At 49.4% G+C, this 27,794-nt stretch overlaps 1 protein-coding gene across 5 annotated transcripts in view; it reads left to right on the forward strand.

Annotated features, from left to right (window-relative positions):
- Nucleotides 1–27,794, forward strand: part of grm7 (glutamate metabotropic receptor 7) — a 74,428-nt gene that overhangs the window by 15,351 nt on the left and 31,283 nt on the right. For 2 of the 5 annotated variants that reach the window (XM_029834052.1, XM_029834051.1), the window contains exons 1-2: nt 3,039–4,651; nt 25,106–25,322. In XM_029834052.1, the coding sequence (XP_029689912.1) occupies nt 4,148–4,651; nt 25,106–25,322 (721 nt within the window). In that variant the 5' untranslated portion in view covers nt 3,039–4,147. Of the gene's footprint in view, nt 1–3,038; nt 4,652–6,846; nt 6,871–25,105; nt 25,323–27,794 lie in introns of those variants that run through there. The other 3 variants (XM_029834054.1, XM_029834053.1, XM_029834055.1) reach the window with 2 other exon arrangements.

Below are 27,794 nucleotides of genomic sequence, written 5' to 3' on the forward strand. Positions count from 1 at the left end.
TTCTGTTTTGTTTCCCAGCCGCACTCTGCAGCCACTCACGTTGACACGTTATCAGCTGAGCCATTTTTGCCATAGAAAAATTAATCCTGGTTGCTGATAGGCTTTTTTTTAAATTTAAATCTCGGCTTCTTTCTTCTCTGGGCTGATAAATACTCGCAGCACAGAAGCTTGACTAATTAGCTAGAGAGGCATTTGCTATCACAATCAAATTTGGGGCGCCGGTTCTCCAGGCTAACCACTGCAGCTGCATCACAGGTCTGGCGAACTGTGGGGTTAGACATCAAAACAATGATGCCGCCACCCTCTAATGGGGTCTGTGGAAGCTTCCGACCCCGTGCAGGTGGCGGGTCAGCACCTGTCAGCTTGTTACTGCCATGGAAGGTTCCTCTGATCATTATCACCTGCAGGCTTGCTCTGAATTAGGCCCGAGCGCTCTGGCCTCAACTTTAAAAATGAGAAACAATGGTGGCAGGCACATGTTGTGGCCCGACAACGTGCAGCGAATTCCCCTCCACCTCCAGCTTTGATTAAAAAAGAGAAGCCTGCTCACTGCTGTTTTGTATTCCTGTGGTCACCTCTGCATTATCTGTCCGTCGCATTTCAGAGTGTGCATGGATGCTGCGCTCACAGCAGCGTCTTTACAGGAACATAATTAGAAGTGAGCAGCTATGACAGATGGATTACAATCATAATTGAGAGCGTGGAGAGTCTATCGTCTTGGCAGCAGAGCACCTGCTTTGTCTTCGGCGTAAACAGCGAAAAGAAGTACGAAATTGTCATCTTTTACAGTGTGCTTGCAGAATAACAATATGCCCCCCCCCCTCCTCCTCGGAGGCAACGATTCTGCTCGCAGGGTTGAGGAAAGGTGTAGATCATCAGATTTTATTATTCCAAAGCAGATGGCACAGAATGAGGCGAAGTGGGGGGGGGCTGCAGCCCGTGACCTTCGTGTTGCTAATCTAACACTGGACCTGCATTGATCTGGCATTAACACCTCACCCCTCGCAGAAATCTGCGAGTCCAAACAGACTGGCGGCCTGCACGCCGTCCAACAAATCACCCCGACGTGCAATTACCTCCCACTCCCGAGTTGTTCCGTTCCCGTGGATCAGACGGTCCCTTCCATTCGATGGCTGGAATTAAAAAGGTTTCCGGGTTAATTAATTTGACAGACGTATCCCATTGTGTTTAGTGTCGTCCCGGGAGGAAACCTCATTGCCTCTTGTCCTAAAGGTTGGCTTTTTATTGTTCCTTGATTTGTCATTCTCCAAAAGAGTGCACGGGGCCACGGCTGTAATTGACTTAAAGGAGACTGCATTGAGCAGACAGGTTATTGATGACCGAAACAAAAGCTATAGGTCTCACAGAGGAGCGCGCCATTTATCAAGTTAGATGCAGTGAAATGCGGCGCACCTCTGGCATGTGGAGTCCGTCCTGCTACTGTATGCGTTTGTAGCGGTCGTGTTCGGGACGCGCTCGCTTTCCTCCGCCGCCTCCTTCCAAATCAACCAATGATGAATCAGGAAGGAAACCGATCTGTGCACGAGTGCGTGGGCGCGCGCGTGCGTGAGAGTGAGGACGGGGAAAGAGGGAAGATCCGAACTGAAGTGTAATCTCAGTCTAAATCACATCCTCTCCCAGGGGGGCGAAAGCCCCTCGTCCTGGGGTTAGTCAGTGAATTAAATCACGATGTGGGCCCCATTTTTCAAAAGTAACCTTTTGGTTTGACAGTGTAAGTGGGAGTCTGGCCCTCGCTGCAGAGTCCGAGCGCTGGAATTAGTGTCGTTCACGACGACACCGGTCTCGCAGGGTGTCATTTGTGGGCCCTGTTGCCGCATCCTCCAGGCCTGCCTGCTGGGAGCTGCGTGTTCTCGCCATCTGCCTCCCTCCCCTCTCACATTCTTCAGTTCTCTCCCGCCAGTTCCCACACTGTGTCCTTAAATGTATTTCTGGTGCATCTCAAGAATTCTGGCCCCTCTACACCACGGAGACGGACAAGTCCGTCCCGTTGGAGGGTGTGCGCACGCTCAGTGCAGCTAATGGAGATAAATACACTACGTGGCAGGATTAGGCTTGAATTAATCTCCATCCAACTTAATTAATTACAAATTTGTCCACCCAAGCCTATAATGTCAATAGGACATGTTTCAATTAGAGCTACATCGCCTTTTCTAATCTTTTAATTGAACAGAAACGAACGGAACGAACATGTTCATAAACTGGGACTCTCTGCACCATAATCGTTGGCGGGATAAAGCCACTCCGAGAGGCTGATTTTCACGCAGTGATCGAGCAACTTAACTGATTTATCCCCTAATCTGATTGCTGTTTCCAAGCGCTGCTGTACGTATCTATTTTTTCCAACCAACAAGCGCCACCTCAGGAGACGCTGGATGTGCGCTGGCAGGTGCGGATGTGGTCAGCGTGAAAATGGTGGCTTATAGGTATGAATTATGTATCAACAGATCTCTGCAGAGTGCTCACTTAGCACCTTTTTTTAAACGTCGTAAACCACAGCAAGAACACAGAGAGCTTTTGTAAAGTAATTTTGTGAATCGCATCCACAAGTCACATCTTTAATTAATGGCACAAATTGCCTAGCAGGTCCCTGGCTAATGCAAAGATTCCCACCAAAGCTAATGATCAGAATTTGACGCTTCTCCAAAAGCGCCATCTGTGCAATTACATAGTTTGGTGATGACAGTGTTTTGTTAGGAACACGTGAGGGATGCTGTTTCTGCAAGGTGTGGCTAATGCTCACTATCTCTGCCCTGCGCGCACGACGCGCCAGCATGCGGAGTGCGTGCGTGCGTGGGTTTGTGTGTAACGGGGAATCGGTATCGCTTTTTCTGAAGAAGGGTTGCCTGGGAGACCAGTCTGGACCCCTCCAAACGTGTCTCCCCCCGCTCTTCCCTTCACCCCCCCCCCCCCCCCCCCCCCCCCTCCCTTTTTAAAGGCGCATCATTAATGCATCCAAAAGTATTTCAGGAAAGACACTTTCCAGCCGGGCGGGCGGGCAAAGCTCCCCGCACCCGCAGCTCTGGCGTGTTCTCCATCATGTCACGAATCTGCGCTGCTGCATGGCTGCCGCCGTCAACATCAAAGGAGAAGAGACACTTTAGCGGGTTTGAGGGGGATAAAGTAGGAAGGGGGGGCAGAGAGAGGCGGAGATTATGAATGCGCCGAGGAGCACTGGAACAATTAGAACGCGGACGCGCTTTCCGCTCGTCATGTTTACCTGTCCATCTCCTCCCGTCTGAAGCTGCTGAACGACAACTTCCTGAAAATCTCGCCGTGAACTGGTGGCTCTCTCTTTTTTTTCACACCCAAGCCTGCTGAATGACGTCTCACAAAGAAAAAGGGGGCTGAAAACTCGGCGCGCAGCGAATCCCTCATTGTGACTCATTCATTTTGCATGATGCGACCGGTTGCGGAGCCTCGGAGAGACCGGGAGCTTTAATTAGCTGCATTTACCCCCCCCCCCCGTCAGTCCTCTGCCCGACTGACGCACATTTTTTTAGCTCGTCTTGGTCGTTTTGTTTGCGCCCTTTCTCCTTTCTTTCTTCAGGGGACTGGTGAGATGTGCACCCTTGGGAGACAGACGCCACATCCGAACGAACCATCGCTGCGCTCTTCGGAGTTTGGCTGGTCGAGAAGAATGCCCCCGACTTCTGCGGGTTTCTAACACATTCACTTGATCTTGAGGGTCCGTTTCTTCTTTGAAATCGTGACGTTTTATGTGGCACAATTGCGGCGCAGGGTTTGTGAAGATATGCCAGATCTCGACAGCGGATTCATCGGCTTTGCACTCGCGCTCTGGATTTAGCCTGCCGCACCGAATTAGGCAAGTTTATGTACGCGCGTCGAGGTTCTATTGCTCGTATTTCGGAACTTGTGGATGTAGCCTCCCGTTGCGAGGGAACCGAATCGCCATTCAACAAGCTGCAGCACTCGGTCCCGGCAGCAGAGCGATGGGCGCAGCTCGCCTCAGCCATCGACTGCGTCTCGCTTCTCCAGCCCTGCTTGTTGAATCCTGCCTGGTGAGAAGAATGGGCTCTTTCTAACAAACTTCTCTCTCTTTCTGCTTGCGTTTATTTCCGGATTACACTCTTCATCCTTATAATAATACAAAAAAAAAAAGTTAATCATGGCTCGTCTCGGTCCGTGCGTGAAGCTGAGCTGCTTATGGAGAATGTTTTGGATCATGAGGACTGTGATAGATTTCGCGCTGCCTCAGGAGACGTATGCGCCTCATTCAATACGGACTGAGGGGCATTTGACCCTCGGTGGACTTTTCCCGGTGCACTCCAGAGGCACCGACGGCGCACCGTGCGGGGACCTTAAAAAGGAGAACGGCATCCAGCGGCTTGAAGCCATGATGTACGCGTTGGATCAGATAAACCAGGACGAGCAACTCTTACCCAACATCACGTTGGGCGCCCGGCTGTTGGACACTTGTTCGAGGGATACCTACGCGCTGGAGCAGTCTTTGACGTTCGTGCAAGCCCTCATCACGAAGGACACCTCCGACGTGCGCTGCACGAACGGGGAGCCACCGGTGTTTCTCAAGCCCGAAAAAGTGGTGGGAGTCATCGGAGCCTCGGCAAGTTCAGTATCGATCATGGTTGCCAACATCCTACGCCTCTTCCAGGCAAGTCTTTGAGCGTGCGCAACAGTTTTGTGGTTTGAAAATAGCTCCTTCGTGTGTTTGTAAAATGCAAAGTCCAAGTCATGCACTTCGCTTCTGCCCACACGCTAAAACGCATCCACTTAACCCTTCTGAAGGACAGTCCGGAGAACACGGGGATTTATCGTGCATTGATGTCTTCATTTCATTCTGTCAATCAGTCAACAGCTAGATGTAGCGCGTGTGTGCGCGCGCGCCCCGTGCGTGCCCCCCCGCGCGCGCGTTCTGTTCCATTACACCCTCTCAGAGAGCGAATGTGCTGTTGCTGGTCCCCGGTGGTGCTGAGAGAACAGCTCCCGTCTGTTCCTGTCTCCGGCCAGGATGAGTGGGCACCGCCATCCTGACACAATCACACCCCAACTCAGCAGCCTCCTCCTGAGATGAACAGGCCGGCTCCAGGAGATTACACATGATTGTATGAGCCTCTTGTAGGAAAGGACCGTGGGCATCTGCTGCCATTATTTATTTATTTTCAATTGAAAGGATTGGTCCCCCCCCCCCCCACTCCCTAACCTTAAAATGCCGGATTAACGCTTAAGATGGCGTGTTTTCTTGCAGCGCCAGGAAGCAGAACTTTGGCACCCTAATTGAGCTCGAAGGCTGCGGCTAAACGGAGAGAAAACGTGTCGTTAATTCCGAGCCGAGCGAGTTTGTGGTGGAATTCGTCTCCCGATCCTGTTGCATCAGAGTCAAACGAGAGGGCTGACCCACTCTGTGCTGCAGTGGAACGAGGAGCGCAGCGGGGGCACCAACACGCCGGATTAATTATTTAAAACACATCTTCATAGCAAAACACCTAATTACTCTGAATACCAAATAGGCGCTTTAGCGCGTCCATTCCCATACATTTCTTTCCCTTCGCGCTGATGGCGGCGTTGGGGACGCCGCAGGTAGCCTGGGAGCAGGTAGCAGCTCAACGGCATAGAGGATTCTAACGATCGCGTTCAAATCCACAAATCAAGTCCGACGCCGTTCCCTCGGCGCCCGCGGTGAGTTTAGCACTTCTGACAAACAAAGATAAATTAAGTGTAAGACCACCTGATGCTGAATAATCAATACACGCTCGGAGTGAGGGCCCGGCCCATTTACACTCATTACCTTCTGCGGCGCCTAAAGACGGACTGGCAGCGGTTTTCCTAAATTATTATCCATCAGCGATGATTCCTGAGAGCGCGTCCGCCTCACACGCTCACTCCGGAAGCAACGCCAACAATTTTGCCGTCTCGTTTGAAGGCAGATCTTCACAGTTTAAAGCTGCAGGTGATGACCTCTGCCGGCGCCGGCCCGCTTCTTGCCTCTGTTCTCGGCCGATATCATCGGGTCGCCCGGCGATAAATGGATCATCAGGGAAGCTAAATAGTGATTGTGGATTTGATCACCAGATGCTAAATATCACGGCTGTCTATACGTGGCGCGAGGAGCTGCTGAACTGTTAATGCAGGGAAATTGACATGAGGGATGGATTTTTCTGAGGCCTCGGGAGGGTTGATCAATACCGTTGCCATGGCGAGGCCCATTTGCTGCTAAGATGTTTTTATTTTACTGCCTTTCACGCTGTGTTGAAAATGAGAAGCAACGAGGACATCGGAGGGGAAAAATAATCAATTAGCCAAAGGTTTTGAGATTTGACGGAGAGCAACGACATTGACACCCTTCAGGGAGGGGGAAAACGATCCAAAAGATCCGAACGATCCAAGAGATCCCGCTCTCAGATCAGGCTCAAAGTCATTTTCAGGACTGAGCAACTTTGCCCACTTGTGAGTCTCGCCCTCTTAAATGAATCATGAAATTGATTCTTCAGAAGATGACATTTAGATCAGAGAATACGGCTGCATTCTCCCTGTTCCACCTGCCATATGTGTTTTTTTCTCCCCAAAGATTGAAACTCCGGCATGGTGAACTCCATCTTGTCCTGCTGTCTGGGGAAACACTCCCCGTCTGAGTGAGGCACTGACGTCCTCGGCTCTTCCAGCCCTCGCAGGCTCCCATTGGCTTTTTTATCTCTGCTTTTTTTCCCTTTTTTTTCTTTCCCCCCTCACAGAATCATCACCGTGATTGATTTGAAGGCTCGCGGTGCGATCGGTACGGCCGGGCGATGGTGAGGACGGGCGCCGAGGAGCTGTCTGTGTTTGCGTGCACGTGTGCGTCCGCGTGAGCTGTGAAAGTGACACAAGCTGACAGAGGTTAATTATGTTTTCCTAACCAAGGCTGCCATTTGTACATTGATGAATGTGGATGCACAGGTCAATTAGTCACACCCCATGCCTGCATTCATGCCAAGTGTGGGACATATGAATAGATGTAAACATCTGCGTATGCACCAGAGCCTTATTACCATTGTTGGAGACGGGAACACGCCAGTGTCTCATTGATATTTTATGATCCACTCCAGTGCCTTTGGCTGCTACATTTTCTCTCCATCATTTGCTAATTGGCTCTTATTCAGACTGTGACACAGAGACCCCCCCTCAGTACATTATAACTTAAAGCAATCATCTGAAATATGGATGACAAACAAATTCCACTTCCTCCGCCGCTGCTGACAATTAACAAGTTCAACTTACTCATGCTACAGAGCAGAATATTAGTGATGAACGTCGGTTGTTTCTGCCACAAGAGGCGTCCTGGCGACGGATGTTTAGCTTTAAATGGACCGCCTGCCGCCATCTTTAGGTTTGGGTTGGGGGTGTGGGTGCCATCCAGACCTACCAGGACGTCTGTTTTCACCCGCTATGATGGAGACCCATGATGGATCACAGCCCTCGTGGGCCTGGTTGGACCGGTGACCATGTGAGTCACCAGTTGTTCTAATAGTGATCTCTTAATAGTTATCACATCAATCTGGGTCATCTCCAGTGTCTAATCTGCTAATATGGTGTCAATCAGAGCACAAATGTGCAAAATATCTTCAAAGAAAAGGCTTCTAGTCGGCATGGAAACGCTGACTTTGCGCCGTGTGTTGATGCGGGCTAAACTTCCTTCCTGGGTTGGAATTGTTCAGTCTTCAACACGGTGTGTTCAGAGCAGACAAATGCAGCATTCCGGCTCTCTTTTGGAGAGCGCTCGCGTCTTCCATTAGTGCACGGATTCTCCTCACACACGAGTGCAGCATTCACTACTGGCAGCACAAAGGATTGAGGGGGGTCACGTAGATTCTTATCTAAATGTATTCCTCTTTTCTCACAGTTATGGACCAAAGAAATCGACCCGTTGCATAAAACAAACAACCCTCGCATCCTAAATAAATAAATCCCGTCTCCTCACCAGCGTTCCGGTGGGTTTGCGCTGTCTTGCTCAGCCAAGGTTGTGCAGTTCCATGTCAGTGGATCTTGTGCTCTTCCAGCTGCTTCTTAAGACGGGCCGATGCTACGTGCACGCCGCGCTAGTTAACCAGCGGCGGCGGTTTGCTTTGTTTTCCCTCATCTGCGTCTGCAGCTTGATTCCTCAAACATTAAAGGGTGATAAGTTGACACGTTTTAGATGATATCAGTTGATAAAAGGGAGGGAGAGAGGGTTCATCTGTCCAGATGTACAGATATAGTCACGTGCTGTAGAGGAAGGCAAGTAGGACAGGAAAAGGCTGCTATGGCTACAAGCTGTAACTGTGTGTTAAAGGGGCTAACTGGCTAAGAATAGCAGTTGATAGATCGGGGAATATTACATCTATATGAGTTACTTTACGCTGCCTTTTTTAACTCTGCAGGGCTCCTCTTGTGCCTCTCTTCTTTTACATTTATTAACGTTCGATAAACACTCCAGGAGAGGTCAGTTAATGCCATTAAAGCTGATATGTTCCATCAAGAATTAGAATCTTTATAAGCAGTGCAGATGGTGGTAAATGCATCCAAATGAATCTGACAGGTGAGTGCAGGAGGGTTGGATGAAAGCATAAAAAATGGCTTTTTTATTTGAACTGGGATCAGGGTTGGAGAGCAAACTATCATGAGATATGAACTAGAACAAAGGAAAACTCATAACTGCAAAAGTAAATACAGATCCTGTGCAAAGTATCATCCCCTCGGCCCCCATTCAATCTGCTTTATATCTATATCTATAGATATATATATATATAGAGAGAGAGAGAGAGAGAGAGAATATGCTTGTTTGAAAAATGTCTGAATGCAATAAAGAGTTTGAAGTATTGCCGACATCAACGTTTGAAACAATGTGAGCAGATGTAGTTTAGTACTTAATGGCATCGCTGGGTTTAATTAGACAGGTCTCAGTCACGTCTCTACATCTGGCCACTGCAGTTGTTCCCTCTTCTCCCTCCTGAAACTGCACGACGTCGACACGTCACCGGCCCGTTTGTGTTCGAGGCCGAACTCGATTGTGTAAAAGTAAATAAAGAAGAGCCAAATGAATCCATTTGAAGAAAGAGTCTCCCAAATGTCTTTAGACGAGAAGGAGCGTGAGCTGCCTTAAATGGCAGCTGTCACTCTATTTCTGGTGTCTGGGCGACAGCAGCTGCCCACAGAGTCTGTCTCATCTCAGCTGCTGAGGAGTTTCACACCTACAGAGTAGTCAGGGGCGTCGCGTGTCCTCCTTCACCGGGTTTGTGGAGCGGCGCTCCCCATGCAGACATCTGACACATTCCTACCGGCTCATAAATAACCCAACATCAGGAGATATTCAGCCACCCGCACATATATTTATATATATATTTTATCATCTCCAGCTTTGCTCAGAACCGCTTTGTAAGACATCCTAATGAAGCAGTTCTACATACACCCGTCTTAACTCTACAGCCGTGACGCCTTCACTGAACTCACGTAATCTCCATTTGACTAATTGGAAGAGTCCTCGCACCGTCTTGCTTGACCTCTCTTAAATTAGGGCGGCCACTAAAGACGGGAATATTTATGCAGTCGCCGAGTTTACATGATGTGTTTTTAACAAGTTATTTTATTGTTGTTGTTTTTAAACAGATTTTATTAGGAAAAAAAACAGCCATTACGTAGGTAAACATTCCAAACGTTGGAGTGACACCTTCCATTCCAGGCAGCAGACAAAGAGCAGAAGAGGCTTTTAATGCGCTTTAACATCTAAAGTCCTCGAGGGAAGTGGCGCCATGGCGCTCGAGGGTGCAGGAATAACCCCCCCCCCCAAAAAAATATTAATATGGAGGGTAAAATTCTCACGGGTTGTCACGGCTGCTGACACAAGGTTGCACAGTCGCGGCCATATTCAAACTCTTGCGCAATATTAATGTCCTGGCCATGTGTGGTGGGGTGGTGGGGGAGTGTGGGGGGGGGCTTCATTATTCAGCAGCATCACAGTGTGGAGGAAGAGTTTTTCAATGGAAAGACGGCGGTCTCTCAGGCCTTCTCATATTTCTTAAAGCTGATAGAGTTGGGAATGAGGCGTCGTCGCTGATGGAATCACAAAGCTAAAGATTGGACCTGACATCCCAGACGGGGGTGGGGGGGACCTGCTTAAATGCTTAGCTGTGCTCACTTCCAGCTCGCACCGGGGTTCTTTCAACACTGATGGTGGACGTGACTGTATAATGTGGCGAGAGCAGCACTCAGAGACTTTGCTGAAAGTTCTCCTGTAGATCTGTGAGCAGAAGGGGCCCGAGCAGAGGAAACCCCATTATGTCCGATCCTCTTACGGGGATGAGTGGAGAGGCATGAGGAGGTCTCGGCTGGCTGCTGCTCGGCCTCTCACTCATCCCGCCAAAAGGAAACGTCTCCGTTGCTCCGGCGTGAGCCGGAGGGCATTATCGCCGGGCTCATTGTGCGTGGTTTGGCTCGGGCGGCCGCTGATCCCCGCAACGTTCTGGACCGACCGCGGCGACTCCAAATAACAAAAGCAAAAAAGTCGTCACTTTGCGGCTAACGTTGCCCCTTGTTTTCTCAAACTCGGCGAGAAAACGTCGCTTTTAAAAAGGATTCCTTTGTACCACGCAGACGTCTTCCTTCCCAGCTCATCAAATCCTGCTAAATTAGTTATGCGAGTTGCTACGAGGCTGTGAAAGCGTCTGGATCTTCCAGGAGGGGCCGGGGTTGTGGTTCCTCTCCAGCTGGGCGTGTTTGTTTCTCCCCATGAAATGTCACGTCACCCTTGAAATTATATAGCACTTAAGTCTAATCCGGTGGATCCGGGCGTCTGGGACAATTCCCTCTCACCACATAAAAGGTGTTGCATTTTCAAAAATCCCCTCAGCACATGCATAAAAACATTCAGAAGGGCTGCTAATCGCTGTCAGACTAGCAAAATATATAATTACCACAAAAGAATCCACAAGATGGCACCTCTTCCTGCTCATTAGCATCACGGATACCTTTTTCCCGCCCTCCCTTCCCAGCGTTGATGCACCGGAGGCTTTGTTACGGTACACTTGACTATGCCGGCTATTGAGATGAGCCGACCAACTTATAATGTCACAAACATCCTCTGAGGTCTCCTAAAATGAGATTTCCAAGCAGCACATATGAAGACACGGGCAGGACTTCGCCGAAGCTCGACCCCCGAACTGTAGGAACAAAAAGAAAAGACTTGTGGGAAACTGATGGAACTGACAGTCAACAGCCATTCTGAAAGAGCAGCACGGCAGTGTTCAGGCTAAACGCTAACAATAGATGTGCAGGTAGCTTGTACTCATGCAGAAATAATGTTTGGTCGTGCCCACAGGTGCACACGGTCCTGGAGTCTCAATGGATGTGACATATTCAATTACTGTACGTCCTCGTGGTTAAACAGCCGACCTCACCGCGTCGCCGTCCTCTACCGCTTCGCATCGCATTTCATATTAATATCATATTTCTGTGGGCGCGCCATTGTTTTTAGGATTACATCCCTGTTTCTGTTGGGTCTCCAGCGCTGCAGATTTGATTAAAGTTATATTTGGCAGCGTGGTCGTGCCGTGGGAGCGCGCTGCCTTCCATGGAAGCCTATAAGGCAAATAGCAAAGCAGCAAATAAGCCTGTGCACTGAGCAGAACATAAGACTCCGGGACAATAGCGAGGACAATGCTTAAGTGAGGAGGCTGAATTAGACAGCGCCATATGTGTGGAATTTAAAGAAATCCTGAGATGAGGTGATTTCGTTGCTCTTGTTAGCTTGACTCCTTGTTAGCTTGACTCCTTGTTAGCTTGACTCCATGTCTTGGAGGATGTAATCCACTGCTCAGTTTTTGCTCGTGCCGGCGAAATTCACCGGTTTGTTGGACTCATCCATCTTCAAGAGGATCTCTAGTCAACTCCAAGTCTGTGCATCACAGCCAGAACTCACCGTTCTGCTGAGGGAGGACGCCAGGAAGCGCTCCCTTCACAAAGGTTGAAGCATTAAGCTCTTGCAGTGCTGGAGGCGGCAGTTTCAGGGCCACCGTTTTAGGATCCCACGTGCACATTTCCATCCTCTCATGTTCTGGAGCTGTTTCATTTCAATACTGAGGGAGAAACCTTGAGCTGAGATTAAGGAACAAGGCTGACGGCACAGCCCCCTCTTATCTGGCCTTGACTGAAACGACTCCAAGAAAAAGATGTTGAAAAACAAAAATATCATGACTTGCTTTGACCCCACTCATTCGTTAAAACGAATGAGTGGGGTCAAAATACAACTACGAGCTTCAAAACTCCGAGAGGTTAGAATGTTGACTCAGTGGTCACGTGTTCAGCATTTTCCTTTTCTTTTGCACACATGAATAGCTGCGTAGGTGTGACAGGAGCTCGTACAAAATGGGGGAAAATGCTCGCGCTTTTCTCAATGACACAAAAGATCTTTGACTACAGACAGCAGACATTTGAAACCCAAGACTTGAAACGCCCGCTGTTCTCATCATCTCTATCAAAGCTGCCAGCACAGCTTTGCTAGCATGTAACAACTGGGGATTTCAATGAATCGTCCAAAAACCCGCTGCCTTGTTGCAAACTGTGATGCTAAAGCTAGCATAGGTGGACAGTATGAGCGGCTGGGATGTTGCAACACTCACCATGTGTCAACTGATGTCGCTGTATTAACCCTCATAGCTCAGTGGCCAATACACTCTGCGTGTCAATCACCATAACGGCGATTCCAGTCGTTCTCCGAGGCGGCAGTCGGAGCTAAATGTTCACATCCGAATATTAGCATGTTCCCGGCAACGCTTCCCTGGTGACAACGTATTCCGCCATCATCAGCGCCACCGCTCTTTCTGAGGAAGTTTCAGATTTCATCAAATCTTCCCCCCAAGAGCTACACGGAGCATTTTCGTACATGAATACCAATTAATGACGGCGATGAATGAGCCTATTGTTGTTGTTGCTAACGCGTTTCGTTGCACATTGCCTTGAAAGTGGCGGCAGTCTGACACGATGCCACGGGCCGTCCCCGGAGCCACGAAAGCGACGGACTAATAAACAACACCTTCTTGTGCAAGTTAAAGGGGACGTGCACGATTTGAGCGTCTCCGCCACACGCAGTTTGGGGCGGTAACCGCCGTGCGTGGGCGACAGTCACCTTTATACGGCATGCTGTCAGAGCTAAAGGGGAGGAGCCGAGCTCACATGGCGTCCTTCTCGTCCCTGGAGGCCGGTGGCACGAGGCGTCTGCATGATGCAGACAGGCACGCCAGCGAAGCGCTGCAGGAACGGGCTCGCCACACGCCAACCGGGGACGCGAGCGGGAGGAGAGGAAGCGCAGTGGTCGCTCCTCTGCAGCGCGGCGATCTTCTCGCCCCTGGTGGCGCCGCCCTCGTTGATCGTTTGGGGCGGAGGCCGAAATTGAATTGGAAGCCGTTGCACGGCGACAGAGGCGAGGGGGCCACGTGCATCAGAAGCACCACGATAAAGATCAGCAACAAAACGAAAACCTTGTAGTTCCGCAACAAAAGAACGAGCCTCGACGTTTAATTACCTACTTAACATATCAAATGTGTCCGGACGTGCTGCGCTAACGATGGAGAAACGCCGTTTCATGTGGGCACCTTGAAATAGACGCACAACAGATAATTAGTGGTGTTTCTGGGTCGTTTCTGCCTGGCAGTCGATCAGAAACAGAGATGAGCCCCCCCCCCCGTCACACGTGAACTCAAACATGCTTCTGTGCATGTGCGTTACATCACGTATGTGCGCACGGTTGCTTCTTCCTTAATAAAGCAGCTGCTTGCTGGTGGAGCAGAATAACAATAAGCACACTCTCATTACAGGAGGAATAATTATGAGAGAACACAACAGGCCTTGGGTCGTTCTGCTCAAACACATTTTCCCTCTTATTAAATTAATTCCCATTTTGTTTGTGCTTGGACACGAGCGCTTGTTTGTTTGTTTGTGGGGCAGGTCTGCTCTGCCCGCTTCTCAAACCTGACTGCGCCATAAAACATCAGCGGGCGGGGGAACTGTTTCCACATGCTAATTCTATGGGAGTTTAAGCGGCCGGCGTGTGTCGGTCCCATCGATTTGAAGGGAGACCTCAATCATTATTGGCATTTTGCACGTTGGGAGAGCTCTTTCCTTCTAAATGGGGTTGCTTAAAATACAATTGACTGCTTCAAAAGAGCAATCTCTGACCGTCTACGCCGCTCCCTCAGCATAAGGGCGCTGGCGTGTGGCTGGAACGGCGGCCTGTGGGATCAATAGCATGTGGTTTATCAGCAGATTATGCAGGAACTGTCAGGAGCGCGTCGTCCGGAGGTTGGAGGCAATAAGAAAAGTGGCATTCATCAGTAAATATTCCAAAAGCTCACGCTGAAGAGCTCCGGAAATAAAACAATCTGAGGGTTTTATGCATTTGTGTGGAACATCTATGGAGGAAACGCACAAATACACCCTTTGAGAGTTATTTCCCTTCTGTTTGGGTTGAATTCGCTAATTAGTGTTAATATGTTAAGAGGAACACCTGATAAAAACCACAACCACACTGAAAATCTGCTCTTCTCTGCACGTCTGTGTCAATGTGGTTGGCAGAGACAAGTGGAGACGTCAGGACAGCACAGGCGGAGACGGCAACAACAACACAGCGTCACCAAAAAGCAAAACAAAGCAAAGATAAATGATGTGTTGCGAAGGAAAACATGGCTGGAGACGAGCAGGTCGGAGAAAAGCCGACTGACCTTAAAGCACACTTAAGATTCCATTATCGTTTCATTAGCGGCGACTGTTCCACCAGTCTCAGACAAGCGGCGTCTGAATACTGAAACTGAACCAAAAACTTTGCTAAAGTTGGATTTAAGCGCTCAGGAGATGAAGGATCGTCGCACGAGACGGCGCCCCCTGCAGATCCGTAAGGGCTGTTTTCGTTCAACACTGCAGCCGTTATTTAAACGTTTTGGCTACTTAGACGATATTCACTCTCCATTTTAGCTCCGCTAATGCTGCCGTAACGTTAGCTTCCCTCTCTAGCTGCCTATTTCCACCCTAAAGGTTACTCAGTCTGGCGTTTGTGCCTTACGTAGAATTCCGCGTCTATTTCGGTGCCTTTCCTTGAGCCGAGCGTTCTGTTTACAGAACCGCGCGCGGCGTCCGTCTTATTGAAAATCAAGATGTGCGTTTTGGGCAGCAGCCGATGACACGTCCCTTGTTCTCACGTGGGCCCCGCGCTTGTTTGGGCTGATTCTCTTGTCGGGGCGTAATTGTCTGATCTGTCGTCTGCTGCGTGTCTCTGAGTCGGGCTCTGAGAAGCGTGTCAGCGAGCCGCCTCCTGACACTTTGTTGAAACCCGCCTGTCGCAAAAACACATTCCACATAAATCTCCCCGGCCCATTAGTCAAGACGTTTGCTCTGATGAATCCTGATCTTAGCGAGAAGGCGAGTGCGGGGCTCTATCCGAAGGAGCGTCCGGCTCTTCCGCCTTTGGCAGGTTATTTGGGATGTCACTGGGAAGCGGCCTGTGGTTTCTCATTGGACAATCGTCCATTGTTCCGGCCAGCGTGCTGCTGAGAGGACTGCCAGGTCAGATGGAATCAGCGCTGCACTGTAGCAGCAGCCAAGCAGAACAGAGAGTCCACGGGCGTCAAGGTTATGGCTGGACACGAGATATCTTTCATCGCAGTGGGGGACGGAGGAAGGGTGCAGAGAGAACAGACACAGAGCTGAAGAGGAGAGCTCGGTGTTTAGGGGAAATCCGCTTGTCGTGTTTGCCGTAAAACAAAGACGTTTCCACGGTGCGGGATTTTTCTGCTAGCATGCTGTTTGCGGAGTTTAGCGGGAGGTGGTGTAGCCTCCACACTCCCTGTGACAGATTTACCCAACTCATAAAAGATGAAAATATATTATTTAAATGTGCAGCAACGAGGCCCGGCTCGCTGAGATGAGATGTGCCGAGAGGCTGACGCGAAGGGGACAAACGCTGCCTTCAAATGAAGCCTCGGAAGCCATTTGAGCATCGACCAACACACCAGCAACGCTCACGCGGTGACATGGGCAGATATGAGCAGGTCTGGGCATTAGCCCCCCCAGCAGAGCTGCACCAAACCAGCCATTAGGTCATTTATAAAGCGTTGCAGATATTGTAATAAATGTTTAATCGGAGGATGGCTCTGAATTATACCTGGAAGCTGCTTGTTGATTCTTCCTGCTTTTATGTGTTTTATCAATTGTCACAATTTAAGAAAATGATGCTAGCATGAAAACGAAAAAAGCAAGCTAACAAATTGCTTCCTATATTTATAGAAAGCTCTGTGTTCTGGCTTCAAGCATCATAATCATCATAATCAGTGTCAGAATATGGCTGACTACAATCAACACCTCCCCCCCCCCCCCCCCCCCCCCCCCCCCTACATCCAAGCCCTCTTAATTGTTATCAGAGCCTAATTAATATCTGGGGTTGGAGGTCAATAAATAAATCCCTGGCAGGGCCATGTAATGATAGGTAATCATAGAAAATAATAAAGATATAATTAGACGATCTTAAACAGGGCAGCTCAGGCTCAGCTGTCTGGACCAGGGAGGACTGTTGTTCCCATCAGAGACCGAGGGGGCTTGTTTGCCCTGAAGCGAGGCTCCCACACTAACTGTGCACTTCCACAAATGAGTTTTAATCAAACGCTTCAGGTTAGACAGCGAATGTGAGGCCCCGCATGAGGCTTCCACAAAACATGACTTGAAGGGGCCTTTATTTGCCTGATACCCGTTTGATGTTGTCTACCCGATCGCTCATATTAGCTCCTCGCCTTATAAAGAAATTGTTCCCTGTTTGATCACAGCGGTGTTTTAGCGAGCGCATTCCCTCCGCCATTTGCTTCCCCCTCCCCTGTTTCATTTTAATTACGTTTCCTCTGAATGCCTCTGCTTTTCTATGACTTTTTAATTGATTAGAAAATATCTCTGTTGTCATGCCAACGTTTTGAAAGCCCTGGCTTGCGAGCACGACCGTCTCCGAATGATGCAGTTTGGGCCGATAACTCCTCACTTTCCCTCTGCTTCGACTCCCAAACGCCCGCAGTGGAACACGTTGAATCACGGATGCTCGGATCAAAGTACGCCAAACAAAACGCGCGGCGGCGAACGAACGCCGACATTCTGCCGACTCCTGCTCGTTTGTGGCTCAGACGAATCCATGCGTGACACCAGATTCCGCGTGTGAATGCAGGTGCTGCTGATAACATACCGTGATCTCCACTCCGGGAAACGTTCAAGGCGACGCTACAGGCAATACCCGGCGAGCGGAAAACTGCCTCTTAAAACCCTTCTGAGCATATACACAATATTTCAAGCGCAGCGGCGTCGGGCAGGAGCTCACAGAAGGAATATCTGAGATATTTGGGAGCGCTGTGATCAGCACCTAATTACGTGGCCCTGCTAAAGAATTCTTTGTGAGGAGCAGAGGCAGAAGATAGATAAGATTGTGGGGGCTCGCCTGCTTTGTCTGCGCCATTAGGGGAGAAATAGACCCAGCGATGGTGCTCTATTGAGTCTGAAGGGAGCGCCGGGGCGGGAGGGATGTGGACAGCACGGAGGATCATTGGCATGCAGCTCAGCCTTCTGCAGGTGCGCAACCAGCGTTGCATGTGTCAGATCCTGAACGCTGCAGGTGTAGGTCAGGAGAAAGTCACTCTTTGGTGAAGAACACGCCGGAGAGACGAGGAGATGTTCTGCACGGCAACGGCTCGGCAGCAGAGCGCGTTTATGTCGGTGTCTCTCATGAATGAACGCTCTCGTTTCTTCTCTGACTCCGGGCAAAACGGGGCCCAGCGCCGGCTGTTTTATTGATAGTTCGCATTCCTCTCGGCGAAGAAACAAAGTTAGCGTGCGGGGGGGGGGGGTGAACGGGAGGAAAACAGAGATGCGTCCGCTCCGATTGAGAGTGGGGAGGAATCGATGCGGCCATCTGTGATGGGAGACAATGTGGATAAAAGGGAATTCATTTGAAAACACTTAGTCATAAACCTGCAGACTGCGTTTCTGCTCCTAATTCGCCTGTTTTTGTCTCCGTCACGCTGGCACGGCCTCGGTGACGGAGGCTCTCCTGCACCCAGGCTACAGCGCTCTCCGCCTGACCTCGCTTTGTGTGAAACCGGAGGGGTGGGGGGGGGGACAAAAAAAACTGTCTTTAAAGAGAAACTGTATCTGCAAAAACCATCTCTGGCAGCAGGGCTAAAGCCCGACTCTCAGATTAAAATCAAGGGTTTTAGCTTAGCTTAGCATTTGCAACCTACTCCTCTCCTCTGTCACTTATCCAACGAGTCCTCCACAGCTATAATATTTGTTGTCAGGAAACAATTATTTCTTTGAAATAGCGGTGGAGATGAAATAGCAGTCTGTTTACCAGATGGAAAGATGGGGGGGTCGGTCAGGTTCCCTTTTGTGAGCGATCCACACATTCCTCCCACGCTCCGGCTCCACTCTGCTGTGTGGCTCTCTTGGTCAAATATCTGATTTGTGACTCATAGCGAGCTTCTGTAGCCATGGAGGAATGTGTCGGTTGTCTTAAAATACACTCTGGCAGGGCGGCCATGCGAGTGCTCAGACCCGGCACAGAGAGCCGGAGCGGCCCAGGGGACACGCGTGGAGGGAACGAGAGACGGAAGGGGGGCCAGGGAACCTGCTGGGAGGGAGAGAAGTGGGTGGAAAGGAGATGGTGGAAGGTCGTGTTAGATGAAGGATAATAAAAGCCCGACTTTGCACAAAGGTTAGCTCGGCTGTGTGGGCAACTCTGGAAGTGTCGGAGTTCCAGAAGTAAGAGGAAAACCTTGGAAATTAAAGGAGAACGCAAACCGCGGGAGGAATACACGGGATTAGTGAGAGGCAGGAGAAGTGTGGACCTGTTAAGGATCCTCAAAGCCACAGGAGTGAATCAGCACTCTCTTACAAATCTGAGATTCAAGGGCTTGAATTTAGTAAAAAATAAATACAACCTATTTGTTCCTGACCAGCTAAAGGTGGGGGGGTGTTTGTTGCACACGTCAACGTTTGCTAATAAGCTGCTTTAAGTTTCCTAAACATCAGTTTTTGTTTTTTTAACGCCACTTGTCAGAAATAAAATTTCAATATTATTACCAAAAAGAGTGTTTTAATTTCTTTTGATATCAGAATGGAGCCCACCCGTCATAGTCAAATGTTTTAGTTAGTTGTACTTTTTTTTAAAAACCTCTAAAAAAACATGTAAATAAACATTAGAACCACTGACATAGTGGGAAACGTCCCAGCTTCTCCCCTTCCTACTAATAAAATCTACATCAATCAAACAAATTCAGTTTTTCTTTAAAGCAGAGTCAAACCTACAGTAGAATAACGTCATTTCTGCGCTGCTGGAGCGCTCGTGATAAACAGATTTACAGTATTTATAGTCGACTGCTGTTGTCTTATTGTCCTCAGGAAAAACCCTGTTCATAATTAGCCTTTAATTTTACAACCACGGCAGATAAAGGTTATGAGCATCTTGCACATTTGTGGCAGCTGGAAATGCCCGATAATGAGTTATATGTAATGTACCGCTAAAAATAATAAAGAGGGGGCTAAACTGGGCAGAAAAATAAGAGTGCCAGGACAACTCAGGGGACATTTGGGTAGTAAGAGAGCAAGCGACCGAGGGCAGATTGTCTCTACTTGGGAGGAAATTGGCAGTCGGAGGACCGCTGTGGGCAGGAAGTGTCTGCTGATCATCTGGGTGGGCGTGTCCGCCGACAGACGGATGACAATGATGGGGGGAGAGGCAAACAGGAAGATGAGACTGGCCGGCCTCTCCGATGGGACCCAAACACGCGGAGAGGCGGGGAAGGAGGACGCTGGGATGAAAGTCACAGGTTGTCTGAGGGCATAGCGAGGAAATGGCGTTCACAAAAGAAGAGCGGGAGCGAGAGACACAGATGGCCGGGAAGAGAGCGACAGAGAAAAGGAGGGAAAGCTGTCACTCTCCCCCCCACCGCCGCTCCTCGCGCGCCCCCGCCCCCTTCCCCTCTGCCCGCTTGGCAGTGCTGGCACCGCCATGCTCTGGCGAGGGGAGATTGCTAAAGCCCGGCCCCGGGTTGCGTGTATGGACACAGTTGTTACTTCTGCCCTGCTAACAAATGGCAGCGAGCGGCGACCGCTGGCGTCGGCGCCGCGGCGCCTTGATTTAATGAGGAAGATGTACGACATGATAACTCCTCAATGTCTTTACAGGCCTCGTATCAAAGTGTATTATTTGGATTATAGAATATCGACTCCTCCCGCTTTACGATGCCAGACGGCGGCGCCGCACGTAAATCTTTTTTATGTGGAAATGTTTACTCCGTCCCGGATGGGGCGCTTTCAGAGCGGCCCGCCGGCCGGTTTGCGAGATCTTACATTTGAGTGAGTTTTCTGGTGCGTGTGCACGTCATTGCACTTGGCAACCGGCGCGCTGGCGGACGGCCACGAGCAGCGAGGGGCTGGAGCCGCGGTCTGTCAGAACCCGCTGCCATTTCGGCTGGAAATTGTTGCGGAGTGCCGAGCGGAGCCGACTGATGTCAAGCTATACTTAGAAGGCAACCATGCAGCAAATAGAGGCGCTGGGGGTTGCTGCAGCGGAGCGGCCCGGGCACCCTCGGCCCACAGCAACACGTCCGTGGGAAGCGCTTGGCGCTCTCGGCCGCCGCCACGGTCCCGGGCGTTGCTCTTGGATTAATGTAGCAAACCCGCGGCTCTCTTGTTCTCTTTGTCTAATTGGTGCTGATGGTTTCAGCTCTGCCTTTGTGGGGGAAAATGCTGTGTTTGTTGTTGTGTTCCGGAACCCGCTGACTGCCGCACTCAGCAGTCTGCGCACGCAGCCAGCCGCTTCCTATATGCACGCCTTCTCCTTTTCAGATTGCAGGGGAAGATGGCTGCTATTAGCCCGACTGAGAGTCATGTTGTGCCATATGTTGCTTATTTTTCTGCTAATATTTCTTTTATGCTCGGAGCCTTTGGGAGACAGAGATCGGAGGAGCACAGCAGCGCATCTGCAAATGTTGCCCCCAGCTACTCTGAGGTGTCACCCTTATATTAGCCGAGGTTGACGGGGAAAAACCTCACAGTCTCTCACCTTTCTCCAGAGCTGTCTGAGGTGCTCATTGGCCACGGCACGGGGAAAAAAATAAAATTCAATGGAAAGGCCAGAGCATGCTAATTAACTTCACCTAGCATGGTAGCCTGCTGCGAATGTGCCCAACCTTTACATAACCTCTTTTTTTTCCAAAACGGGGATGAAAAATCTCATTTAATATCATTAAGCAGACTCCCTCCTTCCCCCAGCTACAGCACCCGAACCCTCAAATTCCTCCAAATTTTTTTGAAACCCTTTTCGGGCTACAGATTTTTATTCAAGGCCACCTCCGCACTTGGCAGCGGTTAATCAATAAAGCAGCGTCCCCTATAACAGACCCCCGTGTTTTCCCTCCATCGATCCTGTCAGCACAGATACATTCAAGCGCAGGCCGGGCGATTACCCTCAGCGGTCGCCAGTTTGATCTACACGGCGGCTGACAGGTGCCAGACATCAGTGTTGTGTAATTGTGGTACTGGACGGGGCCGTCGTGGACATCGCTGCCTCGGCTTGAAGGGAGCAGCTCCTCATTGGTTCATGGTCGATGTACTCGGCGGCAATTCGGGGCGTTACTGCCCCCGCAACCAATGGAGCGAGAGGTGCGATTTCACCTGCCCAGTGGGGAAATAATATACGCTGTAAACATTCTCAAAGGATTGGAATCTTCTCATAAATAACGCTCTCCAAGCAGCTTTGCTAAATAAATCTACACTTTCTGCGATGGTTTAGTGGGAAAATTGGGGAATCAAGGGCATCACTTGACCCAAGTGGAGGACGGAAGTTGTATAAGTTAGTGAGGAAAAAAACATCAAAGGTTTTATGAAAGATCTTTAATCACTCACCTTTTATGTCACTCGTAGCCCGTTAGCCGCCCAAGGGGGACCCACCGGAGCGTGGGGTTGTAATCCGGACGATTTTAGCAGCTCCTCCTGTCAGAACGTCAGCTGGTTTCATTCCCACACCTTTGCATTTTTATCAATCAAGATGGAGCCCTCCCCCCTTTTTCCTCGAGGTCAAAGTGGTAATTAAAAGCCGCCCCGGCTGAAGACGTTGGAGATTGTACCCGTGATGAGGTGCAGACTCGAGGGGAGCGGGGATCGTACCAACAGGGTGAACGTCTGCTACACGACATCACATCTTCAATCTCTCCCCGAAGCGTCGAGATCGAGAGAGACGAAATATTCCGGCAGCTCACCGTCCCAGCTGGGACGGCGGCGGCGCGTGATCCGACAAATGTAGCACCCTTTGACTTCATATTTTCACAACTCCGGCTCTGCAGAGATGCGTCGCCTGTAAAATGTTCAGCATAACTGCTTCACTTTTTTGGGGGAAAAGAGCCTCTTTTCAAATGCAATTTTGGTTGCTTTTTTCCATTACGCTGCTTTATTCCCTCTTTGACCCAGTACACTCCATTCAGGCAGCTGCCTGCTGATGGAAATTGCGAGATTGTAACAGCGTGCTCGGCTGAGGATACACACCAAAGATTTTCTGCTTATTTGTATCGTTTAATGTCATTTTTATTTTGTATTTCTAGAGGTATTTAACGCGAGGGGAGGCTTTCAGCCTGCCCTCCTCTTCCTCTGCTCCTCGGTTTTGCAGCTCCGTGCGGCCGACTCCCTCTGAATTGTGGGTCATGGCCATAACTCATCGTGTGAGTCGGAGCGGTCCCGTCACACAGCCGACGTGTCCTCATTCCCGTGTCTGGATCCTCTGCAACTCTCTAACAGGAATGGATGGCAGTCACACACCTTCCAGATTAGACGGCGAAAAAAAATAATAAAGTTGAGCTCAAACTCAGGTTTTTTTGGGGGGATTTTGATCAATTGTGAGACATCCTGACAAATGTTGGTTTGGCAGCAGGTTGATTTCAGCAGCGAGCCGGCGTTTGCGTCATCTGTGTGGGATTGACCAGCGGAACGTTTGCACCGGCGCTCGGAATGGTGCAGACAATAACTGGGAATAAAGATCGCTCCTTTCCAGGGAATTTCCCGCCACAGCTGGAGCTAATTAGTTTCATCCTGGTCGGCGTGTTTTCCCCAAATCGTTTTGGGAATACTGCGTGAATGTTTATTGAAATTTGCCACGTCTGTTCACCCGCGGAGGCAACAGCGCCGCGCACGAGGATGAAGGATGAATCTTCATATGCGAGCCGAAACATTGCTTCACTCTTATTCAGCATCGTCAGCGAGGAGTCAACGGGGAGGTTATTGCGCCCATATTTCACCTGTTGTGCAGAAGGATCATTGGCCCGCATTAATCTGTGTCCACCCTTTCCCTCCCGGAGGACTGACTGGAAGAGCCAGTCTGTTTGTTTTTAACAGAAGTAGCATTCTTGCAGATCCAGTTTGACAAAGGTCAGTCCAGCACCGTGGAGTTTAGCTTGGCTCATAGTCTCGTGAACCAGCACCGGTCTGGAGGGCTGACGTGAGAAAAACGGATTGTTTTTGTGCAAAAACCAAGAAAAACTCTTCAGAATGCAGCCGGCGTGCACAGCAGTGACTGAAGTGGAGTCAAGTTGGAAGTTCATACAACTCCCCACCGCCACTGCAGGCTCGGTTCACCTGGTTAGCGAGATGTTTCGACCCTCTTTTGTTTGCAATGACTGATAAAATAAAAGGACTGTAAAAGCAACAACTGAGTGGAAAACGCGTAATAACAGCTTTTAGTCAGGCCACAGTGTCATCAATAATGCAAAACTCTGCAATTCCTTTTACTTTCTGACATGATTTTAGCCTGAATCCTATAAGTAATGCACCAGCGGAGGCTGGCAGGGATAATTCCCAATAACTTTAAAATCGGTCCAGTTCTGGGGTGCAATAATGAGGCTATTCCTGTGTGACAATTGTCCACTTATAGATTCCCAAATCCCAAATCCACACCTCCTGGTGCAGAAAAGTTCAGTTTACATTATCAGAGCGCAAATTGAGGCTGTAACCTGGAGCTCTTTCCCATCTTTGGGGGCAAGGAGAGCATCCGTGAGCTAGTAGGGACCCTCCTCCACACCAGGAAGAGTGAACACTTTGCATTTTCCTGAGGAGTTCAATTAAAATGGGGTGTTGTTAAGATCATTTACCTGCGGCAGGTCGTTAACTTGCAGTGCTAAGTGTGGTTACGATGCTTTTTATCTTATTTAAGTGTCTGTTGACGCATTTTTCACCAGTAATGTCATTCAGGTCATTCATTCATTGGAAAACTGGGACAGTAACCTTGCTAATTCTTATGTCACCTAATTATGCAGATGTAGTTCTTCTGTCTTTAAAATAGTTCTCAAATATTAGAAATCTGAATTGGCCACTTGAGGACAGCTTAATGGAACCCTGGAAGGTCGTCGGGGGTTTTAAAACCACTTAAACTCTTCACGATCAGAATTTGGAGAGTTGAACGTCTGTCATTCATCTCACTCACATCTGCTCAAATTCCACTGGACACATTTGTAAAGTAAACTAGTCCACAACGGAAGGTTATTGGCCTTCAGGCTTCTGTGGCGAGCTGAAACCTCGACACCACTCTCATGTCAGTGCGTTCATTCTAAGTTTCCAGCCAGCAGGAGTATACTACATGTGACAGACCAGGTCAAAGGTCAAAGGTTAAAGACGGGCCTGCGGCCCCTCCCGAGCACAGCGCTCTAAACGTGGATTTCACATCTTGTTTATTCATGTGTAAAATTGACAATTTGCAAGGACAAAATAAAAATAAAAAAATCATCATGTTATGAGCCACGTCTTTGCCAGCAGCAGAAATTAGTGTTGCTAACTTTAGAGCGAGAAAGTAAATAAACAGATTTGCTGAATGACTTTTCCCCCCTTAAGCCTGGAGGCTTTGAACAATACTGTCACCCGTGTGTGTCAGCCTCGGGTCAGAAGCTCAGTCCTCCGCCGTTAACAGGAAGTGATTTCTGACGGATCTGCGTACCCAGAACGAGCCGTCACTTACGATTCCGCGCACAGATGAGACCAACTCCAGAGTTAATGCATCCCGGCTCTCTGGTAATCCCCAACTTGTCTTCTTCTCTCCAAGATTCCACAGATCAGCTATGCCTCGACAGCCCCGGAGCTGAGCGACGACCAGCGCTACGATTTCTTCTCGCGGGTGGTTCCTCCTGACTCCTTCCAGGCCCAGGCCATGGTGGACATCATCCGGGCCCTGGGCTGGACTTACGTCTCCACCATCGCCTCCGAGGGCAGCTATGGCGAGAAGGGAGTGGAGGCCTTCACGCAGCTCTCTAAAGAAGCAGGTAAGAAGGATTAATAATGAGTTGCAATTTAAGCGTCCCCGTTTATTTTCCTCGCCTCCCTCTGTGTGATTGCTGCTGCGCTCCTCACTAGAGGGAGACAGCTTTTGCATTTGCAGTACATCCTGGAAACCTGTTTCGGGTGACTGAATTATTGATCCGCTCAGCAACTTCTTGCTCCCCTAGCGAGTTTATGAATCCCAGAAATGTTGGGAAATGGCTTAGAGGGAGGATGTGCCTCACAATAGTGAGTGCAGCTTGCATTTATGGGATGTCACTGTGTTAAATTGTAATCAGCTCTTCTTTTTTGCTGCATGCGGCCTGCTGATCGCAGACGCACGCTTGGTTCCTTCTGCCTTCTGTGGCAACGTCGGCCTTCACATTCGCGCTGGTGAAAAGGACAGCCAGTCAGTCAGCTCTGCGGTCAGCCGGCTCAGACCCGAGCGCTTGTTATTCCAGCACTAGACCAGGAGTGGGTTTGTAAATATTTGGTGCAGTTGGAGGGGGAGTAAAGGTCTCCCGCGGTCTGAAAAATCAGTGTTATTTGTTGGTTCCTTTAAGGTAACATCCGCCTTTTGTTGCTTGAAGTCACAATCAAGCCTTCAGCTCAAAGAGCCACGCTGGGAAGCTCACATTCAGGCTTGGGTTGGGTCACAATGAGGATCAAACAATGTGATTTGCCCATGAGGGAGCGACGTGCTCTTCATTTACTTGCTTCTTGTGCTGTGATGCAATCAGCCGAGCACGGGCAGGTCGACGGCCGCGGCCGTCAGCGTGCCCCGTCTGTGGAAAAGTGCTTGAGAGCAGTTTTCAGAGGCTGGTTTTGTAGAAACACACTCCTGCACCGCCGAAGACAATTTCCTACAAAGGCCGGTGGCTTTGGACCAATCCTTGACCATCAATTTCACATATTTTTTCCTTCCTATGCTGGAAGAAGCATTAGCCTGGACTAGCCCCCGCGGTCCTCCATTCCACAGCTGAAACACAGGGGCGGGCATTTTGACCCAAACTCGGATTCCGATCCGTTTCCTGTAAACCTGTAGGGAGCGATCTGTGTTCCTCGTGGTGGAATAATGTGTGAAAACCTTGGAAATGAGGAAATGCTAATAATATCCCACAGGCACCGACGAGAATAAGGCATGAATGTTTCATCCGTGTTCATTTGCGTCCAGTGTGGTCACGCAGCCACGATTCTCAGCGACAATGGAGGAAAAGGATCAATTGCAACAATAATAGTAACAATAAAAGCGCTTCTTTTCAATTTTCCTTTTTTTATCTGGTTAAAACAAAAGGTGAGAAACAAGCTTCTTCATTTATTCTTTAATTTCTCCAAAAACTTTTTTAATTAAAGCTAAATTAAATACATGAATAATTATCTTCATGAGTTGTTTTTTTAAGGCTCTTGGAATGAAAAAATCATCCCACACCATGAAAAAACATGTTGATTCTCTTTCGCCTCTTGACCAGCCAGACTGGAGATCCGGAATTATGAGACTGTTGTTGACTCATCTCTCTGCAACCCCCTTTTAGAAGGTTTTGTATTCCCATACACATGGGAATTCAAATAGCATCTTATCTTTAGTAAACACATTAATTATGTAATAGCTAAACAATAATCAAAGCTTTCATTCAAAGGCAGCATTTCTGCTCCAGGAGCTGCTGGGATGGAATAAGATGGAAATATCCCTGTCGGTATAAGGAGCTCCTCCATGTGAATCGTGAGCACATTAAATAAAAGCACATTTTCAGGGAATTGCTTAACTGCAGCAGCAGCAGCAGCAAAGATCCTCAAGGCCCCCAGACTTTTTGGTTTCCTGCTGCTGTTTGGTTGCACTGAAATGTCAAATGCATTAGAAGGATTCTGGCCTCACCACTTCAAGGAGAGCCATCCAGGACTAATGCAATATGGCTGCCCATTACTCCCAGCTGAAACCGGAGTGATGGTCAGCCCGTATTGATCTCTGCCTTTTTTTATTTTTCTGCTGCTGTGGTCCCCCCCCCCCCCCACCCCCTCCTTCCCCCTTCCTCCCTGTTTTAGGCACCTTGCAGTTGTGCACCTCCATCCTGGCTGCTGTAGAACTGGCAGAGACTAATCTCGTTTGTGTTTCTCTGTCTGTCTGGATCTGGTCCAGCGCGGCGGAGTTCAGCTTTCCCATTTGATGAAATAAAAACACTTGCATTTGAGGAAAACCTCCCACAATGTATCATTGTGGAATTGATTGCTGCAGCTTGCCAGCACGCTGTATTCTTAGATCCCGTCTGGCTGTGTGAGAGTGAGAGATGCTAGCAAGAGAATACAGTAGCACTGGTTTAGCATGGGAGAGGACTGGAGAGAGGACTGGGGAGAGGACTGGGGAGAGGACTGGAGAGAGGACTGGGGAGTGGACTGGAGAGAGGACTGGGGAGTGGACTGGGGAGAGGACTGGAGAGAGGACTGGAGAGAGGACTGGGGAGTGGACTGGGAGAGGACTGGGG

The sequence above is a fragment of the Takifugu rubripes genome, chromosome 3, assembly GCF_901000725.2.
Source record: "Takifugu rubripes chromosome 3, fTakRub1.2, whole genome shotgun sequence".
Classification (NCBI taxonomy): Eukaryota; Metazoa; Chordata; class Actinopteri; order Tetraodontiformes; family Tetraodontidae; genus Takifugu; species Takifugu rubripes.